This window comes from Vigna umbellata, chromosome 4 (genome assembly GCF_029865625.1).
Source record: "Vigna umbellata cultivar VRB3 chromosome 4, Vumbellata_1.0, whole genome shotgun sequence".
In the NCBI taxonomy this organism is placed as follows: Eukaryota; Viridiplantae; Streptophyta; class Magnoliopsida; order Fabales; family Fabaceae; genus Vigna; species Vigna umbellata.
Genome location: NC_142168.1, coordinates 47,545,003 through 47,568,881, shown reverse-complemented (window position 1 = coordinate 47,568,881; position 23,879 = coordinate 47,545,003). Strand labels below are relative to the sequence as shown.

At 33.7% G+C, this 23,879-nt stretch overlaps 1 protein-coding gene and 2 pseudogenes across 1 annotated transcript; 2 read left to right on the top strand and 1 right to left on the bottom strand.

Moving 5' to 3' along the window:
• Positions 1-4,524: 4,524 nt before the first annotated feature.
• On the bottom strand, positions 4,525-5,138 carry LOC124845264 (putative E3 ubiquitin-protein ligase RHC2A; annotated as a pseudogene).
• A 4,027-nt stretch (positions 5,139-9,165) lies between these two features.
• On the top strand, positions 9,166-10,906 carry LOC124845267 (non-specific lipid transfer protein GPI-anchored 30). The gene is made up of 2 exons (XM_047322335.2): positions 9,166-9,497; positions 10,693-10,906. Exons 1-2 carry the CDS (start codon positions 9,170-9,172, stop codon positions 10,800-10,802), a joined length of 438 nt encoding a protein of 145 aa, XP_047178291.1. The 5' UTR covers positions 9,166-9,169; the 3' UTR covers positions 10,803-10,906.
• Positions 10,907-12,776: 1,870 nt separating this feature from the next.
• LOC124845263 (uncharacterized) lies at positions 12,777-15,924 on the top strand (annotated as a pseudogene).
• The last annotated feature ends 7,955 nt before the right edge of the window (positions 15,925-23,879 follow it).

Here is a 23,879-nt window from a genome sequence, read left to right as displayed (position 1 = left end):
TAGAATAATTATCTAACTGCTCACGTTTCACGATTGTATAAGTTATGTCCACTAAGCCTTTGTTTGCAATATTACTTCTACTCAACCTCCCTTTCGTTCTTTGTGTAACTTCTTTGATTTTGTTTTGTGAATATATTTCTTTGGTAAACTTTGATTTTTCCTCTTTCTTGATCAATCCCCAACTCTTTAATTGAGATCTTTCCTTCGACTTCTTCATTTTTTTTCGATTTTTTTTATTTTCTTTTATTTCTTTATTTTCTTCGATTTCTTTAAGTCGTTTATTTTTTTTATCGATACCCATATCCTTAACAAAATGTCCTGCAAGAGAATATTAATTCATTTTTTCATGGAAGAAATATTCTCTTGATCCTCGTCGAAGTCTTGAAAATCAACTAACGCTTTGTAGTCCTTAAGTCTACACACACTTGTGCATTAATTAAACAGAATCATCATATCCACTTACATGTTCAATAATCCCACATTAGAAGGCATTCACCATGCCTACTTGAGTGTAACCATCTCAAAAAATATTTTATATTCTCAAAAAATATTTTATATTCATTTGGTAGGCCTACCTTTTGGGCCCAATCTCATTTTTGAAGAAAGTATTTTCGATCTGATTTAATCTCATTTTTGAATAAAGTTAGTACTTTCAATCTGAATGCAATATAGCTACCATGTGGGCCTTACGCTCCTACCCTGCTTGATGTTGTTGTCATCATTAGCCTTAAATCCATGGATCAAAAATACCACATTTTTGTCTTCCCTTATGAAACTAATATCAAAGCGAAGATTAAATGATAAAAGAAGACATACGGGCATTTTTTGACTGGACACTTTGTTGATGATCCCAACATCATGGTTACCCTTGAGGAACTTATGTGGCCTTCTTGGTGTATTGGTTATGCACCCATGTTTTCTTGCCTTACATTGTTCCAATTTCTCCTCACTTTTCCAACTTAGGTTATCTTACCCATATTGTTTCTCTACCTAATAGTCTTGCCAAATTTCTCTTAGTCCATGTGTATATTTCATTGAAGTCGTTGATCTTTTTGGCTGATCAAAACCAAACAAAAATTTTTCTAGACCATCTTGGTTTCGATTTTTGGAGAAAAAAACACCTCCTAACCTAGAAAATGTTAGCACCCTTTAAGGTATAAGGTTAGTTGTTCGACATCAAGTGTTAATGTGCAAGGGTAATGTAGGCAGCTATCATACTTACCTAAAATTTTTACTACATAAAATTCAATTTAATGAAACCGTCACACCATTCCTTTAACCAATCGAGGATCTAAATGGACTTTTTAAGGCCACAAATGACTCACTTCTAGATTTCTCTAACCTACCCCAGACTCCAATCAAAGAAGATTGATATATGGGCTAAATATCTTACATGAGATGTATTAATCTTAGGTTTTTCCTTCAAAGATTTTAAGTTACATGCCTACCATCTCCAATACTTTTCGAGATAGTTTGAATTGAGCCAAGATCTCTCATTCCCTTGATTCCATAATGTTTTTAATCCTTCGATTTTCCTTCAACAAAACTAACCTCCCTACAAAGTTATTTAGGATCTCTCCCAAAAAGCCTCTACAATTTTTCCCTCGTTCTTTTGAAAATAATTTTGTGTGTAATGTTCAATTTTTCGAGTGGTGGACTCGATGGTTTTAAACCAACCACCAAGAGTTGGTCAAGGTCAGGCTAATAACAATTTTTCCTGATTTTCACATCGTCATGAAGAAGGCCAAAGGTATATACTCTCTATGCCTCAAGATTTTAAAGTTCAAGAATTATTATCATGTATTGTACAACCCCACATAATTAAAATATACCTTTAGAGATACTATGTTGTTAGGGAAAAAGTAAATAAAATTGAGATTCCTTTAAAGTCCAAAACTCTAAGGGTAAAACCTCTTTTCAAACATAGTGCTCTAAATACTTTCATGTTTTTCCTTCTTTTCCCTTTGGTGTTGTCAAAAAATGGATTATTGAATTAAGGTCAGTTCGAGATATATGTTTCACCCTAAATCAACAAACAAAGATATCACCCTCTTAAAACTATCATTTTCATGTATCTTAACCTCCCTAAAACACTGTTATCCTCTTGGTTTACCCATATATGTCGATTTACCATCTTGTCCCCTTCCATCTATGATGAGTGGTGAGGATACACATTTTAATTTTTTCGATCAATGTTTTCTATTTTCGATGTCTTACTAACATAATTTGTAACTTGATTTTCATATAGTCTTGACGACCCTAAAGACAACCAAACTATAAATACCACAACTATTGTTTAAGAGCACCAATGATTGAGGTTCTGCCATCGAAAATAGAAAAGAAAAATAAATTTCCATTATCTAGCCTAAAAAGTATGTTAAACTTTGCTTCATTCTCTTTCTTTCCATTTTATCCTACAAGTCAAAGTTGGGTTAGACCTATGTCCAATTGAGGTGTGATAAACCCACATCGGATTGTGTAGAGTCTGACTCATGTTAGGTTAGTTAAGTTGGGCTCACCTCGAGTCATGTTGATTTTGGACTCACCTCGATCCATGTTAAATTGTGTCCATCTTGCCCCAAGTTAAATCATCTCAACCTGAGTTGGTTCAGGCCCACCTTAGGTCAATTAAGGCCCACCCAAGCTCAAGCTGATCCAAACCCACCTCTAAAAGGATTATGTTTGCTCTACCTTTATGCAGAGTTGAGTCGTGTAACACCCTAAGTTCTACGATGCCACGGTTTTACAAAAACCGGTAAATTTCAAAACTTTATCATAGTGCGAAAATGTATTTTTCAAAAACCCTAACCTTTCAACATGCATAATTTATTCAAAACATAATAGTTTCAAAAACCTTGTCCAATTACATTATTCCAAAAAGTAATGAAAATTACTAAGGAAATAAAACAACTACAATTACTTTGTTTCAAAAGTCTATACCAAAAAGAACTTTTTAAAGAAACCCAAATCTTTTTCCCGTCATCTCACGGATCTATCATGTCTCTAGAACATCTACAATATCATCTGCTCACGTATAACACATTATACGATCATCGCCGATAATTTCATTCACAAACACACAAACACAAATATGTATGGGGTAAGCTACCGATAAAACAATTATAACAACAAGATTCATACACTCTGATTATATCAACCATAATCAAACACAGAACAAGATACATACCTTCTGATTATATCAACCATAATCAAACACCCTATACATGGAAGTAATAACAATAGGATTCTTAAAATGGTTAAAGATAACAAACAATTCAAACATTAAGAATTACTCGATCCTCGATCTTTAACCATTGATGTCATTCCCACATCTCACACTTAGACCCTTGGTCTATCTACCCATTAGCTTTTATGCTAACTACCTACTATAACCATTATAGTAACATCGCTATCAACATAGAAACACCTGGAGCATCTCAAGTACCATGATCATCATCATAGATACACCACAATCATGAGTATCCCAGTCATGAACAACACCATAATCATCACCGTATCATAACACCATAGTGGAAAGACTTCATCTCACTCCTATACTCTACCTTACTGACTGCAGTCGCTCCTACATCCCACCTATAGCCTCTCCTGCAAGACATTTGTAGCCTCTCCTATAGATGATTTATAGCCTCCCCTACAGATCTACTCGAGTAGTCCCGCAATGTAACTAAGGAACATGTAGTCCTGCCACATAAGGACAAGGAACACACCTTTACCCCCACACAAGGAAGGCTCAATACCTGAACAACTCTTCCAGTGAACATAAGGCAAAAGGAAGCACATATCCGCAGATAAAACCAGGTTTGACAAGGTACAACAAGTAGACTTATCATTCACTCTCATGCTCATCAATCACATACTCAAGACTCACTAATGCTCTACTCTCAACCACAAGTCAAACCTAACCCTAAATATAACCACTAACCTCAATCTTTGATTATCATCACCTTCCACAGCTCCTTAGGCTTGGTCCACGTCCATTCTTCATTAAATTTGCCAATTTTCACAAACTACACTCTGATAATCAATTTTCACTTAAGATAATTGATTATCTTAATGAAACTTACCTAGAAATATCACGCAAGAACGAATAATTGATTATCATCCCAGATAATCAATTATTTCTAAAATCAATCGAAACACATCCTGGATATGATTCAGGCATTCAAATATATATACATCAACCCTAGATCACGTGGAAACATACTTAACACATCATACATGCATTCAAGCATCACATACCCATGTAAACATACTCAAACACATATAATACATCACTTGAATTATCCAAATCCAATCATTGATGTGTTATACCTAGGGTTGGGCATAGTTCAATAAATTGTACTGTAACTACAGTTAACCATACTATAATGTACTTAAAAATACTAAATTTGTTTTAACTAAAAACTAAATAAACTATTCTATAGTACAGTTAAAAGAAACTGAACTTTACAGAGTTTGAGTACAGTTAACTGGAACCACAGATTTTTCTTTTAATAAAAAATTTCACCCCAAATTGAAAACCTTCGAAGCTATCCTTGGTAAGATGCATTCAGGGTGATATATATGCTTACATGGCATTTCCCTCACCACGGTACCTAATTCAAAAGCTTCTTTGCACACCGCACAGTGTGATTCCATGGCTAAGTGAGTGTTATCAATTTCGATGGTTGGTAAGGAATCTATGGCTGCTTTTGACGCAGGAGGGTGCTCATACCTTCCAATACCGTTGATCTCAATCTGAGACAGTTGCTCCAGAAGCCTATCGAATCCACACCGAGTAGAAACTCTGACATGCTCGGAGGCAAGGGTCTCAAGCCAGAACCGGCACCATCGTCGTAGAAGAGCTCAAAGCCTTGACTTTCCTCCTCGCTGGTAGCGGAGGTGGCAGCTGCGCTGCCGCGGAGGACGATAACGGGGTTGAAGGGGGAGCGGTCACCACCGTTGTGGCGGGTGCGGCGCAGGAAGGGACGGACAGCATTGTCGGAGGCACGGCGCTGGCCGATCATGTACATGGCGGCAGCAGGGAAGTGACGACGGTGAGGGTCGAGGTGGACTGAGCGCGGCGGGTGTTCGATTTGTTCGATGAATCCGCAGTCGCAGTCGGGACAAACCACGGATGTTAGGATTCAAGTTTAATTTCTTAGTTGCTGCCAGGGTAGTATTATTGTTGATGTTTTCTGTACCAGTTTACTGAATTGTACTAGTGTATATGAACTAAAAACTAGTTCAGTTCAATTTCTTTGAACTATTTTTTAGTTCAGTTCAGTTCACTTGAACTATTTTATAGTTAACTACAATTATTTATAGTGCAGTGCACTGAACTACATTTTGCCCACCCCTAGTTATACCTTCAATAACCCAATTATACTGCATATGATTATTACCACACCTTTATTGATGGGAAAAAGGGCCAAAAACAATAGCAACTTAACAAAGAGTAATAATGCAATGGAAATTCAATTCTCATTCTTGTGAGAATCTGCGAGGAGCACCAAACAAATAAAGCAAAAACAGAATCCAAAGCACAAAGAGACACCAACAACTTTTAACGTGAAAAACTAATCAATACAAGGGTAAAAATCCATGAGTCCTCCAAACCAAAGAAAAAATCCATTGTGATCAATAATAGGATGCAAAAGAGTCTCCAATAAAAACACCAAATGGGGTTTCCAACAGTCAAACTAACTAAGCATAAATGCTTATAAAAGATAACAAAGAAGATGAAAATTCTCTAAAACAGAGTTGTTGATGCGAGGCTGATTTCTCCCAAACTAGACCTCCCATTGATGATCTGAATGGTCAGAATGAAGAACCATACGTCTGGCACCCATTGTCCAAAAATCAACCTGATCCAATGGTGAATGACTTCACAGCGACAAAAACAACAGTGTAGATTTACAAATGAGAACAAAAAAGATGAAAATTCTCTAAAACAGAGTTGTTGATGCGAGGCTGATTTCTCCCAAACTAGACCTCCCATTGATGATCTGAATGGTCAGAATGAAGAACCATACGCTTGGCACCCATTATCCAAAACTCAACCTGATCCAATGGTGAATGACTTCACAACGACGAAAACACCAGTGCAGATTTTGTGTTATGCAGAAATGACTTCTTCCCTTTCTTTCTCTCCACTTGGTTTTTCCGTCTCTTCAAATGACTCTAGTGTGCCCTAGTAATCTAACCCAACTCTTTTAAAACAAAGTGAGACATAATGGTCCATATTATTTGGCCTATTCTCCAAATAGGAAGGGAGTCCAATAACCCAACACTTACAACATATATTTGCATGGAAACCTCCAAGCATCATAACTTTGTTCTCTCTTAGCATCAAACCCTCTGTTGGGATAACCCAACAAAACATACATAATACATTCATAGGGAAAACCCATCACAAATATTACCAAAAACCTATTCTCATGCACACACAAACCCTTGCCCAACAATAGCAACAAATAATCATAATCTTAATCATATTACACATATTAAACAAGTATTTTCATGCAAGTAAATCGAGAAGGCATAGCATACAACAAACAATGGTAAGCCTCCCCATACCTTGGCTAATATTAGGGTTTTATCTAACTTCAAAAGCACCATAGATCCTCCCTTGCACTAAGGTTTTCTACAACTCTTCCTCTTTTCTCTTAGAAAACGTCATTTCTCTCCCTTATCTTTCTAAATTTTGTTTTTTGATTTTAGGGTAACAAAATACCGACCCTATTTTACTCTTCTCCTTTTTATCTTCTTCTATTATATCTCTATCTTTTTCCTTGTAATAAAATCTCTCAATTTATCTCTAAAACCACTAAGATTTCATTTTTTATTCTCTCAACTACTTTTTAAAATATCACAAACCACCTAATCTTTTTAAAATCCACATAATCTTTTAAAATATCTAACAATATCTAATAATGATTTTCTTTAATAATAATATCGCTTTTAACCTTTAAATCTGTTAAGATTATATCTCTTATTTTCATTTAACTAATTTTTAAAATAACAACAACTAAATCTTCTAAAAGATTTACATAATATCATTTTATTAAATATCAAAATTATTTAATTTGCATGCTTTTCCTTTCTACCCCCTTAATTAATTTCTACACCAATTAAATAAAGGTAACCGACTCTTTTTCCTCTAGGCAAAAATATAAAAATAAAGTAATAAAAAAACAATTATGTTCTTACAAAAATATACACTCAATAACACTAATTTCGAAACAAAAACTCAAAGTCTCAAAACTACTTTCTTTTTAAAACCCCTATTTTCCTAGATCTTACAAGTCGAGCTTACCTCAATCCAAGTTAAGCCAAGCCACTTATGAGCCAAGTTCACCTCATGCTAAGTCGAGTTGAGTCTACCTTAGGCTAAGTTGAGTTAGGTCCACCTCATCCTTAGTTGAGTTAGGTCCACCTCGTCCTATGTATATTCAAACCCAACTTTTGTCAAGTTGAGTTAGGCCCAGCTTGACCGAGTTATGTCAAGACCACCTCAGGCCAAGGTGGTTTGGGTCTAGCATGAGCCAAGTTAGGTTAAGTTGACCTCGGGCCAAGGTGAGTCATGCCCACCTCTAATTGAGTTGTAATGGGTCTACCTTAGGTAAAGTCAAGTCAACTTCACCTTGGATAGAGTTGAGTCAGACCCACATTTGGTATAGTTAGCTCAGGCCTGCCTTAGGCTGAGTCAAGTTGAGTTGGACCTACCTCTAATTGAGTTATGAGTAGGCTTATTCGAGTCAAATCCACATTGGATCGAGTATAGTTATGTTCATATTAGAACGAAGAAAGTCAAACTAGGTCGGGTCTAGTTAAGTCAATTAGATTTTGGGTCTAGTTTAGTTTGATCCACACCAAATCAAGTTAATTTGGCCCACTTCGGGCCGAGTCAAGTTATATCCACATTATGTTAGTCGAGTCAGAACCACGTTGAGTCGATGTCAAGTCAAGTTTCAATAATTTCATGCTAATTGAGGTTGTGATAAGGTCAACTATCGTCAAACCCACTTCAAACAATTTTGGGTCAAACCAAACCCAAATTAAGTTGGGCTCGAACTTTGTTCCTATGTTATAAATAGTAAAAATAATTAAGAACCAATTTATAATTAATGTAAAATATTTAGAAATTAATTTTTAATTTGTAAATATTTAAGAGTTAATTAGAGTTATTAGTGAAGGCAAGCTCACTTTGTTCTTGACCATAAACCATTTTACCTTATAGCTTTAGAATTGAGACTTTTTCAGGGAATTGTTTTTAATAAATATGAACTTCCTACGTATTTATATAGTTTTTTCTTTTGAAATTTGAACATGGTTTAGTTTGGTTCTTTCTTTTATTCTTTAATAAAAATATTTATATAATAACAAATAATGATGAATGTATAAATGTCATGATATCAAAATACATGAACTTCCTACTTATTTTATTTTTATTTAAAAACCGTGTCTTGTAAATAACTTTAAAATTATTTCGAAATACTAAAAAACATATTTTAAAGCACGAACTTTATTAAATATGGTACGATTATTATAATTTATTTTAAGGTTATTCATTATTTGTATTTTTTTAAAGTACTCTCAAACGTAAAATATCCGACACTTTGTTGCAGCTGCTTAGGACATTAAGGATAAATACATATCTCTGGATTAGTTAAACAGTCCAAAATAATATTCAAAAACTAATTTTCAACGGAAAAAAATATTGCTTTATTGGTAGGAACTTTAAATATTCAATGAGTAGTGAAAGGTAAAAGTGATATTGTTGCTAATTATTATTTCTATAAGAAATACAGAATTAAAAAGTTAAAATTCTTCAATAAAAAGATATATGTATTACTTTTTTATATATATATTTCATATGTAATTTATGATTCGAATAAAAATTAGGTATAGGTGTAGCTTGAGAAAGAAAGTAGCTTCACCTGTCCAACTGTGACATTACCCGTGGAACCGACCTCTTATCTCTGAGCCACACATTGAAAAGCTTGATCAACAAAGGCCAAAAGGGTCAACCTCGGCTACAAGTTTGATCACCAACTTCTAATCAACTTCATTTTCAAAATCACTTTTTTCTTTCTCCTTTTACATGTCAAACGTTCACATATAAATACTACTGTTACGGCACTAAGGGCATAGAAAAACTATAGCAATGAAAAGAATGGAAAGAATGTTGAGAGCAGTATGCTGCATTGCATTTGTTGTACTATTGCAGAGTGTGGGAAGAGGAAGTGGTCAAGATAGTTCTTGCCTGAACAAGGTTTCAGGTTGCTTAAGGTATCTCAATGGAAGTGAAGACCCTCCTGATAGTTGCTGTGAGCCTCTCAAATCTTTGATTGAATCTGATGCAGAATGTCTGTGTAGCTTGCTGAGCAACAGAGGCACAAGGCAAGCAGAAAACGCTGGCATTAATGTCACTCAAGCTCAGCAATTGCCTGCTAGATGTGGCCAACATGTTAATCCATTGTCTTGCCTCACAAGTAAGTTTTCCTTTTAAATTTAATAGTTTTTTATCTAAGTTTTTTTTTTAAAAAAATATATTTAATTTAATTATCATCTTATTTAAAACTAGTCCATATGACTTTTTTTATTAAATTTATATTAATACTGTTTAAAAAATAAACATATCTAAATAATTCTGAACTTTTTTAATTATTTATTTTTTCGATTTCTACTCACCACACTTCCATAACCGTTTTTAGATAGACTAAATTAAGTGTAACAAATAGAAGTGAAAATAGAGTAAAGACTGAAAAAACTAATCATTTATACAATTTTACACTTGATTATTTTTTTAAATAGTGTTAATATGGGTCTAACGAAAAATAGTATATTAAGTTTTTTAAATAAAATAAAAATTGAATTGAATATATATATATATATATATATATATATATATATATATATAAATCACATTAAAAAGTTTTCAACTTTTAAAAAAAAAACTTATTAATATAACTAATAACTTCATAAGAAAAAAATAAAGCCTACTTATTTAGAATTTTGAAATTTTTAGAGATGAAAAATATTATATACATTTTTTTAGCATACACTCTTTTCCATTTATTAAAATGAAAAAGATGGTTGTTAAACATACCATAAAATCTATTTATTTTTTTTTTAATAAACTTCAATTCATTAGGGTGTTAGAAATTATAGTAAGGTTAATAATCATTTGTTGAAAAATACCTTCTTTTCATTCCACTTTATATGATGGGAGAAAAAATCTCAAAATTTATTATTCTTTTATAAAATTAATATTGCGTTAAATATTTGTTTTAACTATTATCTGTACTCTATGCATTAAGAATAAATAAGTAATTAATTAAGGAGATAAATGGATTTTTATTAAGTTATATATTTTTTCTACGAAAAAAAATATTAATATGCCACTCCTTTAATGTTTGATAAGTGAAAAGGGTGACAATAATTATGTATGAATAAATATTAAATATTATTACTATAATTAAAGTAAAAGCCTTCATCAATATCTTGATAATTGTTGCCTGTGTCATTAGAATTGGATATATGAAGGGATAAATAAATAAAAGGGTTAAAACATGAAAAAATAATCTGGTTGTCTATAAATAGCACAAAACAGCTTTAGATTATTATTAAGAAAATCATATGTATAAATAAATAAAAGTTTAACAAATTTTCTATGTGTTATTTTAGGTTCACCTGGCCCAACGAACTCGGAACAAAACTCAGCAACAAAGTTTATGCACGTGTCAAATGGAATTTTTATGATAATTATATTTTGGTCAATTATTGCACGTGTATAACCAGCATTGGTTTTGAGACATTATCAAAGTCGTGCCAGAGATTTTAATATATACATTTTTCGTATCTATATAAATATATAAATTCAGATGTTATTTTTTTCTTACATTTTTCTTGGCGTTTTATCTTTAAATTTTAATGTATGATATCTAAACTATTTTGTAGCTAAAATAGAAAATAATGTGGACATACTAATATGCTCTAGTAATTAGTTACTCTCCAGGAAACATAATAAATATAAAAAATTAAAATCAAAACAACAAATAAAAAGAGTAGTATTTTTGTATAAACATTTTATAAGGAAATATTTATTTATAACTTTCTCTATAAAACTTCAAATAAAGTGACTTTTGAATCTAGCGTATCTAAGTCTAGGTTTTCATACCAAAGAATTTATTTATAAATTTAGAATTTAAAAATTCATGTGACGTAAAATAAAATTTGACAGAATTTATATTTAAATAAAAAGGCGATAAAAAACAGTTTGCGTTTAAGATTAATTATTTTTCTCTTAAAGAAGTAAATGACATTCTAATAATGAAATGGAAGGTTTAAAGTTACGTATTCTTCTATTTAAGTTGTTCACAAGAAGTTTAAAAAGAGAGAAAATCATATTTTATGGAGTAATATTTAATAAGAATAGGAAGAAAATAAAACTTAATTGTAACTCTAATCAATTGAAACTAAATGACTAAAAATTTACATGACTAAGAAAGGAAAAGAAGAGGAGAGGAGAATAAAGCTTTTCTTAAAAATGTAGTTGTATTTAGAGACAAATCTTTTCACAAAAAGAAAAAATTATTAATATTGCAAAGGAAATATATTTTTTTCATCCTTGCAATTACATTTGAAAGGTTGCAATCGAAGAAATATATATATATATATATATATAAAATTTAACTTTATCCTTCTCATAGCATGAATAGTAACTAAGAGTAAAAAAATCATCTTATTCTTATCAAGAGTTAAGAAAATATGTTAGAGATATGATTTTAGCTCTCTTATTTCTATTCTTTACAATTGGGATCAAATAATAGGTTTATAACATATAATTTTGTTATTTTAAACCTGTATTAAACCTAAAATAATGTGTTTCAATTGAAAATGAAGAAAATTTTAAATTTGTTTTATTATATTCTAACATCTATTTTATGGGATGTGGTGGAAGTTTCATATCGACTAAAAATAAGACTAATTTAAAATATACAAGAGAGTGCTAATCTTATTTTACAAACTGATTTTATGAAATTGAAATAGGCTTAAAGTTTATTTTCTTTTAATAAAAATATAAGTGATTTATCTTGATTATCTTTACAAATCTTTTTAATAATGGTTTTTTAACGAAATTATTAACAGAATCCATAATTACTATAAATTTTAGTTGCAAAATTTGCAATAATTAAATGGGTTAAATATGTTTTTAGTCCCTCAACTATCAAGCAGATTTGTTTTTAGTCCCTCTTTCAAAGTAAGGTACAGTTTAGTCCTCCTCCTTAAGGAAACCTTAATTTTTGGTCCCCAAAACTAACACCGTTAAAAACTAACTGTTGTGGCTAACGTCTGTGCACGTGTGTTCACAGCTCTGCTTCCTATCTCTTGCCACGTGTGATTAATTGTTTCATGACATATGTTAATTATATTTTTGACGCGAATGAAATTATGGTTGTTGTACTTAGAAAATTAGGGATTTTTATATACGTGAATGAAATTTGGGTTCTACACTTAAAATTAGTAACAAGTGTCTTCAAAATACTTAGGGTTCGTGTTCCTTCTCTGAATTTGCATTTGCTTTCGCTATTGCTGTGGTTTCAGTTCGTGTGCATTGTGTGTCAAAGAAAGGCGATTCGAAGAAGAAGGTAATTATCTAGTTTTGGTTTACTGTGACTTGTTTGCTGTGCATTATGTGTGTAAATTTTTTATTTTACCATGTAGGAAGAAATGGTTTTTGACGTTTCTCTGCATCACATGGGAAGTTCATGAAGAATAAGGAAGTAGAGTATGTCGGAGGAGAAATACATGTTATAAAAGGAATTGATGCTGACATGTGGTCATACTTTGAAGCAGTGGGATTGGTTAGAGAATTCAAGTATGATGGAGAGTTCAAGCTATGGTGGAAGGGGTCGAAACAAAAGGCCATGAACAACCTCAGAATACTCACAGATGACAATGAAGCAATGTTGTTGGCTAACTATGCAGAGGCACATAACGATGAGGTTGAAATCTATGTCCAACATCTCCAACCCAGTCAGCCAGTTGAAGTTAACTTCCTTAGTTTTGGTGAAGAGGCAGACGAAGTACACGTAGAGGAGATGGTGATGGCAACCCCTTTAAGGACTTCCCATCCAAAGAAGTATCAACTTCACTCTAAGACCAGGAAAGGGAAGTTGAATAAGGACTTAATCTTTTCTTTCTAAGTCTTAGCATGTTCTTCTTTAACTAAATATCTTTACCATGTTTTGTAGGTTACCAATAAAGGTGGAGAACCATGCATATACACCTTGACAGGCTAGCCAAGCAAAGGAGAACAAAGGAAGCAATGAAGAGTGCATCTGCTGCCACCGCACAGCGCACCTGTCGCTCAGCGACAACAGACCAGCTTCATCACCATGAACCCAGCCGTGACACTTCTCCTGCACACTTCTTCTAGATTCATGCACGTGTTCAATATGTAGCTTTCCTTGCACTTCTCCAAGCTTCTCTTCTTCTATAAAAGAGAGCTTGATTCATTGTAAAAGATAACTTGAGTTTGATAATGAAATGCTGCTGAAATCCAGTCATTCTCTCAAGTTCATTGCTTAAAGTTGTTTTAGCTTGTCTCCCTCTAGCTCCCTTCCCCTTTGGAAGGTCGTCTGAGTTAGAAAGTCACTTCACACCACATCCAAACTCTGCCAGACATTTCATCAAACACCTTGCAAGCACTGCCAACTTCATTCGTAAACTCCATTCCGCTGCCACTTCTAGACCGAGAAGCCACTCCATTCTTGAAGGTGGAGGTCGCTTTCATCAGATGGAGGAAGAGGTTATTGTGGATGATCAACATGCTTATGTTGTTGAAGAAGGTGAAGAAGATGTTTATGTTGGTGGGGTGGAGAGAAATGTGGAAGTAGAAGACTTCCTAATGGATGACGAAGAGGAAGAGAGGAATGTTAAAGGAGATAATGTAGAGATAGGTGAGGAAGAGAAAGAGCAAGAGGAAGAGCAAGAGCAAGAGGAAGAGCAAGAGGAAGAGGGCAATGTCGTTGAGGGCGAAGTGGTTGAAAATGTTGATGACAGTGAAGAGGAAAGAATGACAAATGATGATGATGGGTTTGGGATGGAGAATGAGAGGGTGAAGTAAGAGAGAAGAAATATTAATCCTGTTTTGAATAGGTGGAAGAGAATGAAAAAGAAAAAGTAAACTCTTAGGAGCAGAATCCAAGATAGTGAGGGGTCATTTATGATTAACGAAGAAGTTGGACAACATGAGATAAATGAAGATTACAATACAGATGAGTTGTCTTCAAATGTAGATAGTGATGAGGATGTGAGTGAGAATAAGAGGCAGTTTGTAAAGTATAGAGCAGAAGATATGACCAAGGGGTTCAAATTTAAATTGGGAATGGAGTTTAAGCCTTTGAAAGATTTTAAGAGTGCGCTAAAGGAGCATAGCGTTTTAAATGGAAAAGAAGTGAAGTTTGTGAAGAATGATTTGAAGAGAGTGAGGGCAGTTTGTAAGAAGGGATGTGGTTTTCTAATTATGGCTAGCAAGGTAGGAGGTAGGCAAACCTTTAGAGTGAAAACTCTAGTTGGGCACAAATGTGGAAGGGTTTTTGGTAACAAAAGTGCAAGTGTACAATGGATTGCACAAGTATTGGTTGACAGATTTGTGAATGTAGGAGGCATGATAATGATCCAAATCATAGATGAAATAAAAAAGTCATATAGTGTTGGAATAACACATTGGAAGGCTGAAAGAGCTAAGCAAATTTATATGGATTCTTTAGTGGGTGATGGACAACGATAATATGGTCGTCTTTATGATTATGTGACTGAGTTGTTAAGAGTGAAGGCTAGAACCTTCAAGATTAAGGTCAATCAACCCCAACCCACCTTGGCACCAAGGTTTGGGTCATTTTACATGTGTTTAGATGGTTGTAAGCAGGGTTTTTTAGGTAGTTGCAGACCATTCATAGGGGTAGATGGTTGTCATTTGAAGACAACATGTGGAGGTCAGTTGTTAGTGGCAGTAGGAAGAGACCCTAATGACCAATATTTTCCACTAGCTTTTGTTGTTGTAGAAAATGAATGTAAAGACACATGGAGGTGGTTTTTAACACTGCTGCTTGATGATATTGAGGGCATAGATTGTCAAAGGTGGATCTTTATTTCGGATCAGCAAAAGGTAAATTGCTACTTGGTTTTTGACACATTCTATTTTACTTTCGTTTGAATTTTCATTTGATTATGTAGTAATGGATGATGTAATGACATTGCTGCTTGCAGGGATTAATGACAACTTTTTATGATATCTTGAATGGGGTGGAGCACAGGCTGTGTTTACGCCATTTGTACAATAACTACAAGAAGAAATTTGGTGGAGGCCTGCTCATTAGAGACCTTATGATGAGGGCTGCCAAGGAAACATACATTCAGGAATGGGGAAAAAAAATAGGTGAGTTAAAGAATGTGAATCATGATGCTTATAATTGGTTAATGACTATACGAACTAAATCTTGGTGTAAACATGCTTTTAGTGCTTATCCTAGATGTGACGTGTTGATCAATAACTTGTTTGAGTCATTTAATAGTACCATTTTACTGGCAAGAGACAAACCAATAATTACAATGATGGAATGGATTCGGTCATACATAATGAGTAGGTTTGCAACCCTTAGAGAAAAAGCTAACACATATCCTAGTGATGTTATGCCTAAACCGAGAAAGAGGTTGGATAGGGAAGTTGAAAAGAGTGGGAATTGGCTTCCAGTTTGGGCAGGGGGTTCACAAGTTGAAGTTACTCATGGCTTTACAATGGACAAGTTTGTAGTTGATCTCAGTAATCACACTTGTACTTGTTACTTTTGGGATTTAGTAGGAATACCTTGTAGACATGTTGCTGCCATTCATTACAGAACAACATGTTGATCCTTATTACAAGAAAGACGCCTACCAAACTTGTTATGCACCTATTATAATTCCTATCAATTGACAACAACTTTGGCCTACATCTGACTTTGTACCACTACTACCACCCATTTACAAAACACCTCTTGGGAGGCCAAAAAAATTAAGAAGACGAGAAGTTGATGAATATGTGAGCCATTCAAAGTTGTCCAAGAAAAATATTGGTATGAAGTGTAGTGGGTGCAATCAATATGGACACAATGTAAGAAGTTGTAAAAAGGGGCAACAAGCAAGGTAATTATTCATCCTCAGTTATTTACATTTTCAAGGTCATAGAAGTATGTTATTTGTAACTACCTTACACTTTTCACAGAAGACAAGGGTAGCATCTACAACAACTGGAAGATCATCTGGAGGAACAAACAAACTTCAAGTGTTGGACCATCAGGGAGGGTAGCTACAACACATGGAGGGGCTGCATCAAGCTCACAAGGTCCAAGAAGATCAGCAAGGGGAGGTGGCACAGATGTAGGAGCTGCATCAACATCACAAGGTCCAACAAGATCAGCAAGGGGAGCTAGCGTAGGTGCAGGGGCTACAAGTATGTGTGAGGGGGGAAGAAGATCATCTGGAAGGCTGGCTGCACAAATTATAGGGTCCCAAGCAATTTGCAATTAAAATTGTAGTGTAGGCATGTGACTTTTTGTAAAGAAGTATTTAATGTACTGAATTTGCCCCACTTAGGCAGACCATTTGTAGTGGGTACATTTTTTTGGACCACTTCTTTGTCCTGTAGTAGCACATGCAGTGTTAATTAAAGTAGGCTGGGACCACTTTTTGTACCACTTTTTCTTATTGAATGCAATGTTCACTTTTATTGTTCAGGGACCACTACAATGACCAGTACTTGTTACTTTTATTGCTGATTTGTTATACATCACAGTCCGCACACCTCTCTTTAACTTCAAATACTTGAAACACTTAAATTTGCTGCCACTTTGTTCAAACCCAGTTGCAGTATGAGTTAAAAATCACACTTTTATTGTTCAGAGTGAAGTTTTTGTGCTATTTGAAAGCTGCTTCAACTTTAAACTGATGTTTAAAACTTACAATCACTGTGGATTTGGTCATATCTTGACCTATTTTATCTGTGCATGAAAATCATTCTTCAACATCTTATATTTGTTCTTGTAGTGTCTTTCTCAGATTTAAAATGTTTTCCTACACTTAATTTCAGTGTCCATAGTCAATTTTGAGATAAAAACTTAAGATTCAGTGGTACAGTTGCCTATTTTGAAGGAATAAGAGGTTTCACAAGTCAAATTTTGAGATACTGTGATTCTATCAAAAAAAGTAATGCAAACAAGTTTATGTTCATTAACTTAACATGTTAAGATAAAGAGAATTTGATATGTAATCAACCTCTGCATTTTCAATACCTTACTGCACAATTTCCTACACTATTGTTTTCTGAAAAAGTTGTTGAATCTGTGTTACATGTAGTGTTAATTCTGGTTTGATGCATTCTGTATCAGCAGCTTCTACCAGTTGAATTTTCTGCTATTCCAGCAGCTTAAAAATGCTGATTTAGATTTTCATTTGATAACTTGCATATTTATTTCATTTGATAGCATAGCCTCCTCTATCATTTACATTTTTCATCTTTAGTGCATTGCTTAATTGCATCTTTACTGATACAACACCAATTATATGTTTAAACTCATTCTATTTTAAATCACACCAATATTCTTCATACAAATTAACATAACACAAACATAATGCCATAACTCAACTTCAAAGTTCTGCTACATTTATCTACTACGAATCTAATTACAATTTATCTTCAAAACAAACATAATACATAAGATCATTGTCAATGCCCATGACAATACAAAGAAGACCAACATCATTTGGAAATTTTTCCTCTCCTCCTCTAATTTCCTCTTCAACTTACCCTTCTTCTTCCTTAGATCCAATACAACATTTTCCACACAAACTTCAACTTCTTCACTCTTCCATTGTAAGCTTCGTTCAATTTCATTATGTCCTTCATCAACCCATTCAAAGTAGTTACAACTTCCACTACTCTGCAAAAGAAATTACAAATCAGTAATACAAATTCATCACAATAAGTAAAGCATTTTTTCTCACTTACTGCCCAATTTCTACATCTATAAAATAGTCTCCCTTTCTTCTTCAATGTAGTTGCCTTCAACACCAACAATCTTTCCCCACAACCACACATTTTTGAAGCTAAGTGAGAGGAGGATCCAGATGTTTGGGACATTCCTGAACCAATGCTCCTTCGTGTGCAACCAATTCCTCCACTGTCTGCTTTCATTTCCCTTCGAAAGTTAATCAAGAAAGAAACCTTTAGTCCCAACCCAAAACCTAATTCGAAAAATCCATCAATTTATTCACACCAAAGAGAAATATGAACTTACGTTACTAACTACACCAATGTTCAAGAACATCAAATCTAACCTTTTGCTCTTCAACCTCCTTTCCACCTTAAATGACGATCTCATCTTCACTCTTCACCCTTCACAATACACTTTGAAGTAAACTTTACCAATCAACCTAATAAACCAATATTCTCACTTTGCATTAAAAAATACCAACGTGGCAAGAGATAGGAAGAAGAGCTGTGAACACACGTGCACAGACGTTAGCCACATCAGCTGGTTTTTAACGGTGTTAGTTTTTGAGGACCAAAAATTAAGGTTTCCTTAAGGATGAGGACTAAAATGTACCTTACTTTGAAAGAGGGACTAAAAACAAATCCACTTGATAGTTGAGGGACTAAAAACATATTTAATCCTAATTAAATTGATGCGAAAATCAAATATGAAACAAAGTTCATTATAAGTTTAATAGCGGTGGATCAAATGATTAATTTACATTGAGGTTTTAAAGTGTTTACAAAATTTAACTTAATTAGTTGACTAAAGAACTAATTGTAATTATTATAAGTTAGTTAGGGACTAATTTACAATTATGAAAAATATTTAGAAACTAAGTTGAAAATAATAACAATTAAGTAAGGATCAATTTAAAAATTACTGAAAAATATTTTAGGTCAATTTGTAATTTTAAATAATTCTAGAGGCTTATGTACGATTATGAAAATTATTTGAGGTAACAGGAAACACTCAAATTTTTCTTCTGGATGGATATATACTAAATGTTGGATTCAAAAAATAAGTCAACATAACATAATAATTAATATTTTTTCTCATATTATATAGATAAAAAAAGTGATACATGGTTATTATACCCTTTACTCTTCGACCAAATCTGACATCCTTTGAAAAATTATTATTAATAGTAATATTATTATTAATATTATATATATATATATATATATATATATATATATATATATATATATTTTGTAAGATCCGAGAAAATATGGGTTTTAAAAATAAAGTAGTTTTGAGATTTTGAGTTTTTGTTTGGATATTAGTATTCTTAAGTGTATATTTTTGTTAGAATATAATTGTTATATTATTTCTTTATTTTTATATTTTGTCTAGGGGTAAAAGGGTCTTTAATTTTATTTAATCGGTGTAGAAATTAATTAAGGGATGATTTTGTGTTTAGAAACTCTAGAAACTCTAAATCAAAGAAAGAAAACACAGGAAGAAAGGAGATTAGCGTTTTGGGAGAAGGAGAGAGAGAGAGCCACATGAAACTCTTAGTGTAAAGGAACATTGATGGTGTTTTAGGGTTGTAAATAAAGTCTTAAGATTGACCAAGGTATGAGAAAACTTATCTTTGTTTGTTTATGGTTGTATGTTATATGTGTTCTTGATTATCTTGATTGATAATCCTTGTTTTGATACATGAGTATATGATTATGACTATTTGTGGTTATTGTTAGATAAAAGTTTGTGTATGAATGGACATAGGGTTTATGTAGTATTTGAGATGAGTTTCTCCTATGAATGTATTATGTATGTTTTGTTGAGTTATCCCCACAAAGGGTTTAATGCTAAGGGAGAACAAAGTTATGATGATTGGGGGTTTCTATGCAAATATATGTTACAAGTGTTGGGTTATTGGGCTCCCTTCCTATGTGGAGAATAGGTCATATAATGTGGATCATTAAGTCTCATTTTAATTTAGTGGAGATGAGTCAGATTAGTAGGACACATTAGAGTCATTTGAAGAGAGAGAAAATGCAAGTGAGAGAGAAAGGAAGAGAATAAGTCATTCCCGCAAAACATAAAACCTGCACTGGTGTTTTCATCGTTTTGAAGTCGGTCACTGTTGGCTCGGGCTGATCTTTGGACAATGGGTTCTAGAATTATGGTTCTTTATTATGACCATTCGGATCGTCAAACAGAGATTTAGTTTGGGACAAAATAGCCTCGCATCAACAGCTTAGTTTTTGAGAATTTCATAAAATCTACATTGGTGTTTTCGCCATTATGAAGGTGTTCATCATTGGATCACGCTGATTTTTGGACAGTGGGTTCCGATTATCAATCAAAGGTCTAGTTTGGAAGAAAACATACTCGCATCAACAATTCTATTTTAGAAAATTTTCATCTTCTTGGTTCTCATTTGTAAGCATTATGCTTAGTTAGTTTGGCTGATTGAAAACACTAGAGGATTAGGAATCCTATTCTTATTACTACTATGTATGAGATGTTTGATTATAGTTGATATATACAGAAGGTATGTATCTTGTTGTGTGTTTAATTATGGTTGGTATAATCAGAAGATATGTATCTTGTGTGTTTGCTTATGGTTGATATAATCAGTATGTATGTATCTTGTTGTTATGATTTTTTTTATCGGTAGCTTATCCCATACATGCTTTTGTTTGTGTGTTTGTGATTGAAATTATCGACGATGATCTTATAATGTGTTATACGTGAGCAAATAATGTTACAGATGTTCAAGATGTGTGATTGACTCGAGAGAAGATGGGGAATAACCTTGAGATTCATTTAAAGCTATTTTGTTTTACAAGTTAAGACAATATAATTAGAGTATTTCCTTCGTTATTTTATCACTCGAAATAATGTAATTGGATAAGGTTTTCTTTAATTACGTTTTCACGTTATAATAAATTTTGAATTTTATCAATTTTTAATAATCCGTGACATCTCAAAAATCAGAGTGTTACATATATATATATATATATATATATATATATATATATATATATATATATATATATATATATATATATATATATATATATATATATATATATATACATACATACATACATACATACATACATACATACATACATACATACATATATATATATATGTATGTATGTATGTATATATGTATGTATGTATGTATGTATGTATGTATGTATGTATGTATATATATATATATATATGTATGTATGTATTTATATATATGTATGTATGTATATATATATATATGTATGTATGTATATATATATATGTATGTATATATATATATGTATGTATGTATATATATATATATATGTATGTATGTATATATATATGTATGTATGTATATAGGTTTAAACCCTCAGATCGTCCTCATATTTGTTGAGGAATCTCAAGTGGGTTCTTATATTTGCAACTATCTGAATTGGATCCAAATATTTGAAAAATTGAGCCAATTAAGCCTTATCCATTAAGTTTTCACAAACGGCATTAACAGATGCATATGTGTTGCATAATTAATACGTTAATGTCAAAATATTTTATTACGTGAAATTTTTATTTAATTTAAGATATTATAACATGATAAATGTTTTACTTATTTTCATATTAGGAATTTATTTATTTTGAGGGTTTCGATCCCAAAACCAACTTGTCTCCAAAGACATTCTCGTCATCCCCGAAGTCGCCATCATAGTCAGGCTCTACCGTCCCAATTTCACACCCCAAAACGCTAAGCTCCTGTTACTATGGGATCATAGCCGACCGAACGGTGAGGGTGCAGAAGAGTCGTCCGACCGATGATACCTCTCAGGTCAATAAACCGATCGGTTAAATCTACCCGACCGATGCTACCTCTCAGGTCAATGAACCGATCGGTTAAATCAGCCCGACCGATGATACCTCTCAGGTCAGTGAACCGATCGGTTAAATCAGCCGTTAAGGTAATTAATAGTAATAACTGTCGGGGAGTTAATGAAAATAATTGTCATTTATTGACAATTAATATTGTCATTCATTGGTGGTTAATTAGTCAGACCTAACGGTAAGCTCATTATAATTTATAAATATTTGTCTGGCAAAAGGTACAGGTAACTGGAACTTGAACTGAAACTTAGAGCTCAGATAACTAAATCTTGATTAAGAGATTATTAAGCAAAGTCACTGACTTGAGCGTCGGAGTGCCTTTTGCAGGCACCCTCCCCCGCGGCTCGGACAAGGAGAAGAGTGAAGACAGCACAACTGGACATCGGAGCAGACAACTTTGAATGTTTTGGATTAAGGTTCTAAATCCCGTCAAAACAGCTCCCATTAGTTATCTACTTCCATGGTGGCGCCTTCTAGATCTCTTCCCCCTTCAATCCTCTCTACCATAACTCCATCAACAAACTCATTGTAGTAAATCCCTAATATGGGGAAGCACCTTTCTTTCTCCCCATCTCTGATTTGGGTTCGCGGACAACCCCAACCCCCTGGGCCTTCCGCTGGATACGGTGGCCGGATACGCCACCGTCAAAGAGCGAGGAATCTTCTTTGGCCTCCCCCTTGGCCTGCCACTTCTAGAGGCGCGTTTGGGTCCTTTGGGGGACGACCCCTTGGCCGCGAAGGGGAGACAACGGTGCCTGATGGCATAGGGGCCTTTGGCTTTGGTGGTCTTCCACGTCCCCTCTTTGGTGGGGCTCTTGGGTTAGTTTTCATGTAGTTGTTCTTATTGAACACAAGCTCTCCACTCTCTTTCATCTTGTTCAGTTCATTCCCCAAAATAGTTGAGTCTGGAAACTGACCATAAATCTCTTATATGTACTTCGATATTGCCGATTTGCTGGATCCACTTGGTTCACTCAGAGCTTCAAGCGCTTTCAATATCAGCTACATCAACACCACCCAAAGTTAACAAAATATAAGTTTCTAAGAAATGAAGTCTCTATCGAAAAATCACTACTCACGTCCTAAGATTGCATTAATACAAAACAATCATAACAGGCCAAATAAATTAAAACCCTTTTCTCTTTCCCAGTTTCTTAAGTTCCTTGAAAATCTTAATAAGTGCTAAAATTCGAGCAGGGTGAGCAAAACAAGAAATCCAAGTTCGTGAAAATGTATAGATCAGTTAGATCAGTGAGAAATCTACAGCTTTGGTAGGAAATTTGTTCAAAAATTTCTTTATGGTAAGAAAAAACTCAAAATTAGAAGCTGGATTTTGGTGTAAAATTAGCTCAGGGTATGAAGGAAGTTACTGAGGATTGGGGATTTTTGGGAATGTTGATCTGAGCTTCTCTACAAGATAGGGATATGATATTGGGTTTTGTGTGAATTTGGGGGTCTCTGCTGCTCGCGTTATAAATGCATGGTTTTGCACATTCGGTTGTGAGGGAGAAAATGATGGTGGTGGAAGGAGTTGAGGTTTATATTCTGGTTTGGGTGGTCCGTTGTTGTGTTGGGATTATGCAAGGATTTATTGCAGACTGTGGTTGAAGAGGGTCTAGCCGTGATGGTGAAAATGGTGACCGGCGGTGGCGACGATAGTGGACCTTTGGACTGATTCAGTTTTGGGCCTAATTTGAAGATAAGTAAATCACTCATCTAAAGATAAGTAAAACTCTTTGTTATGTCATAATGTCTTAAATTAAATAAAAATTCCACATAATCAAACACATTGACATCAGCATGCAACACATCAGCATTTGTTAACGCCGTTTGTGAAGACTTAACAAACATGGCTTAATTGACTCAATTTTTCAAATATTTGAAACTAATTGAGACAATCGATAACCCATTTGAGATTTCCCAATAAATACAAGGACGATTATACACACA

Excerpts from the sequence above, each read along its gene's own strand:
- LOC124845267 (XM_047322335.2), top strand. The coding sequence starts at position 9,170 with ATGAAAAGAATGGAAAGAATGTTGAGAGCAGTATGCTGCATTGCATTT. Across the intron at positions 9,498-10,692 it reads TCCATTGTCTTGCCTCACAA|GTTCACCTGGCCCAACGAAC; the intron begins GTAAGTTTTCCT and ends GTGTTATTTTAG.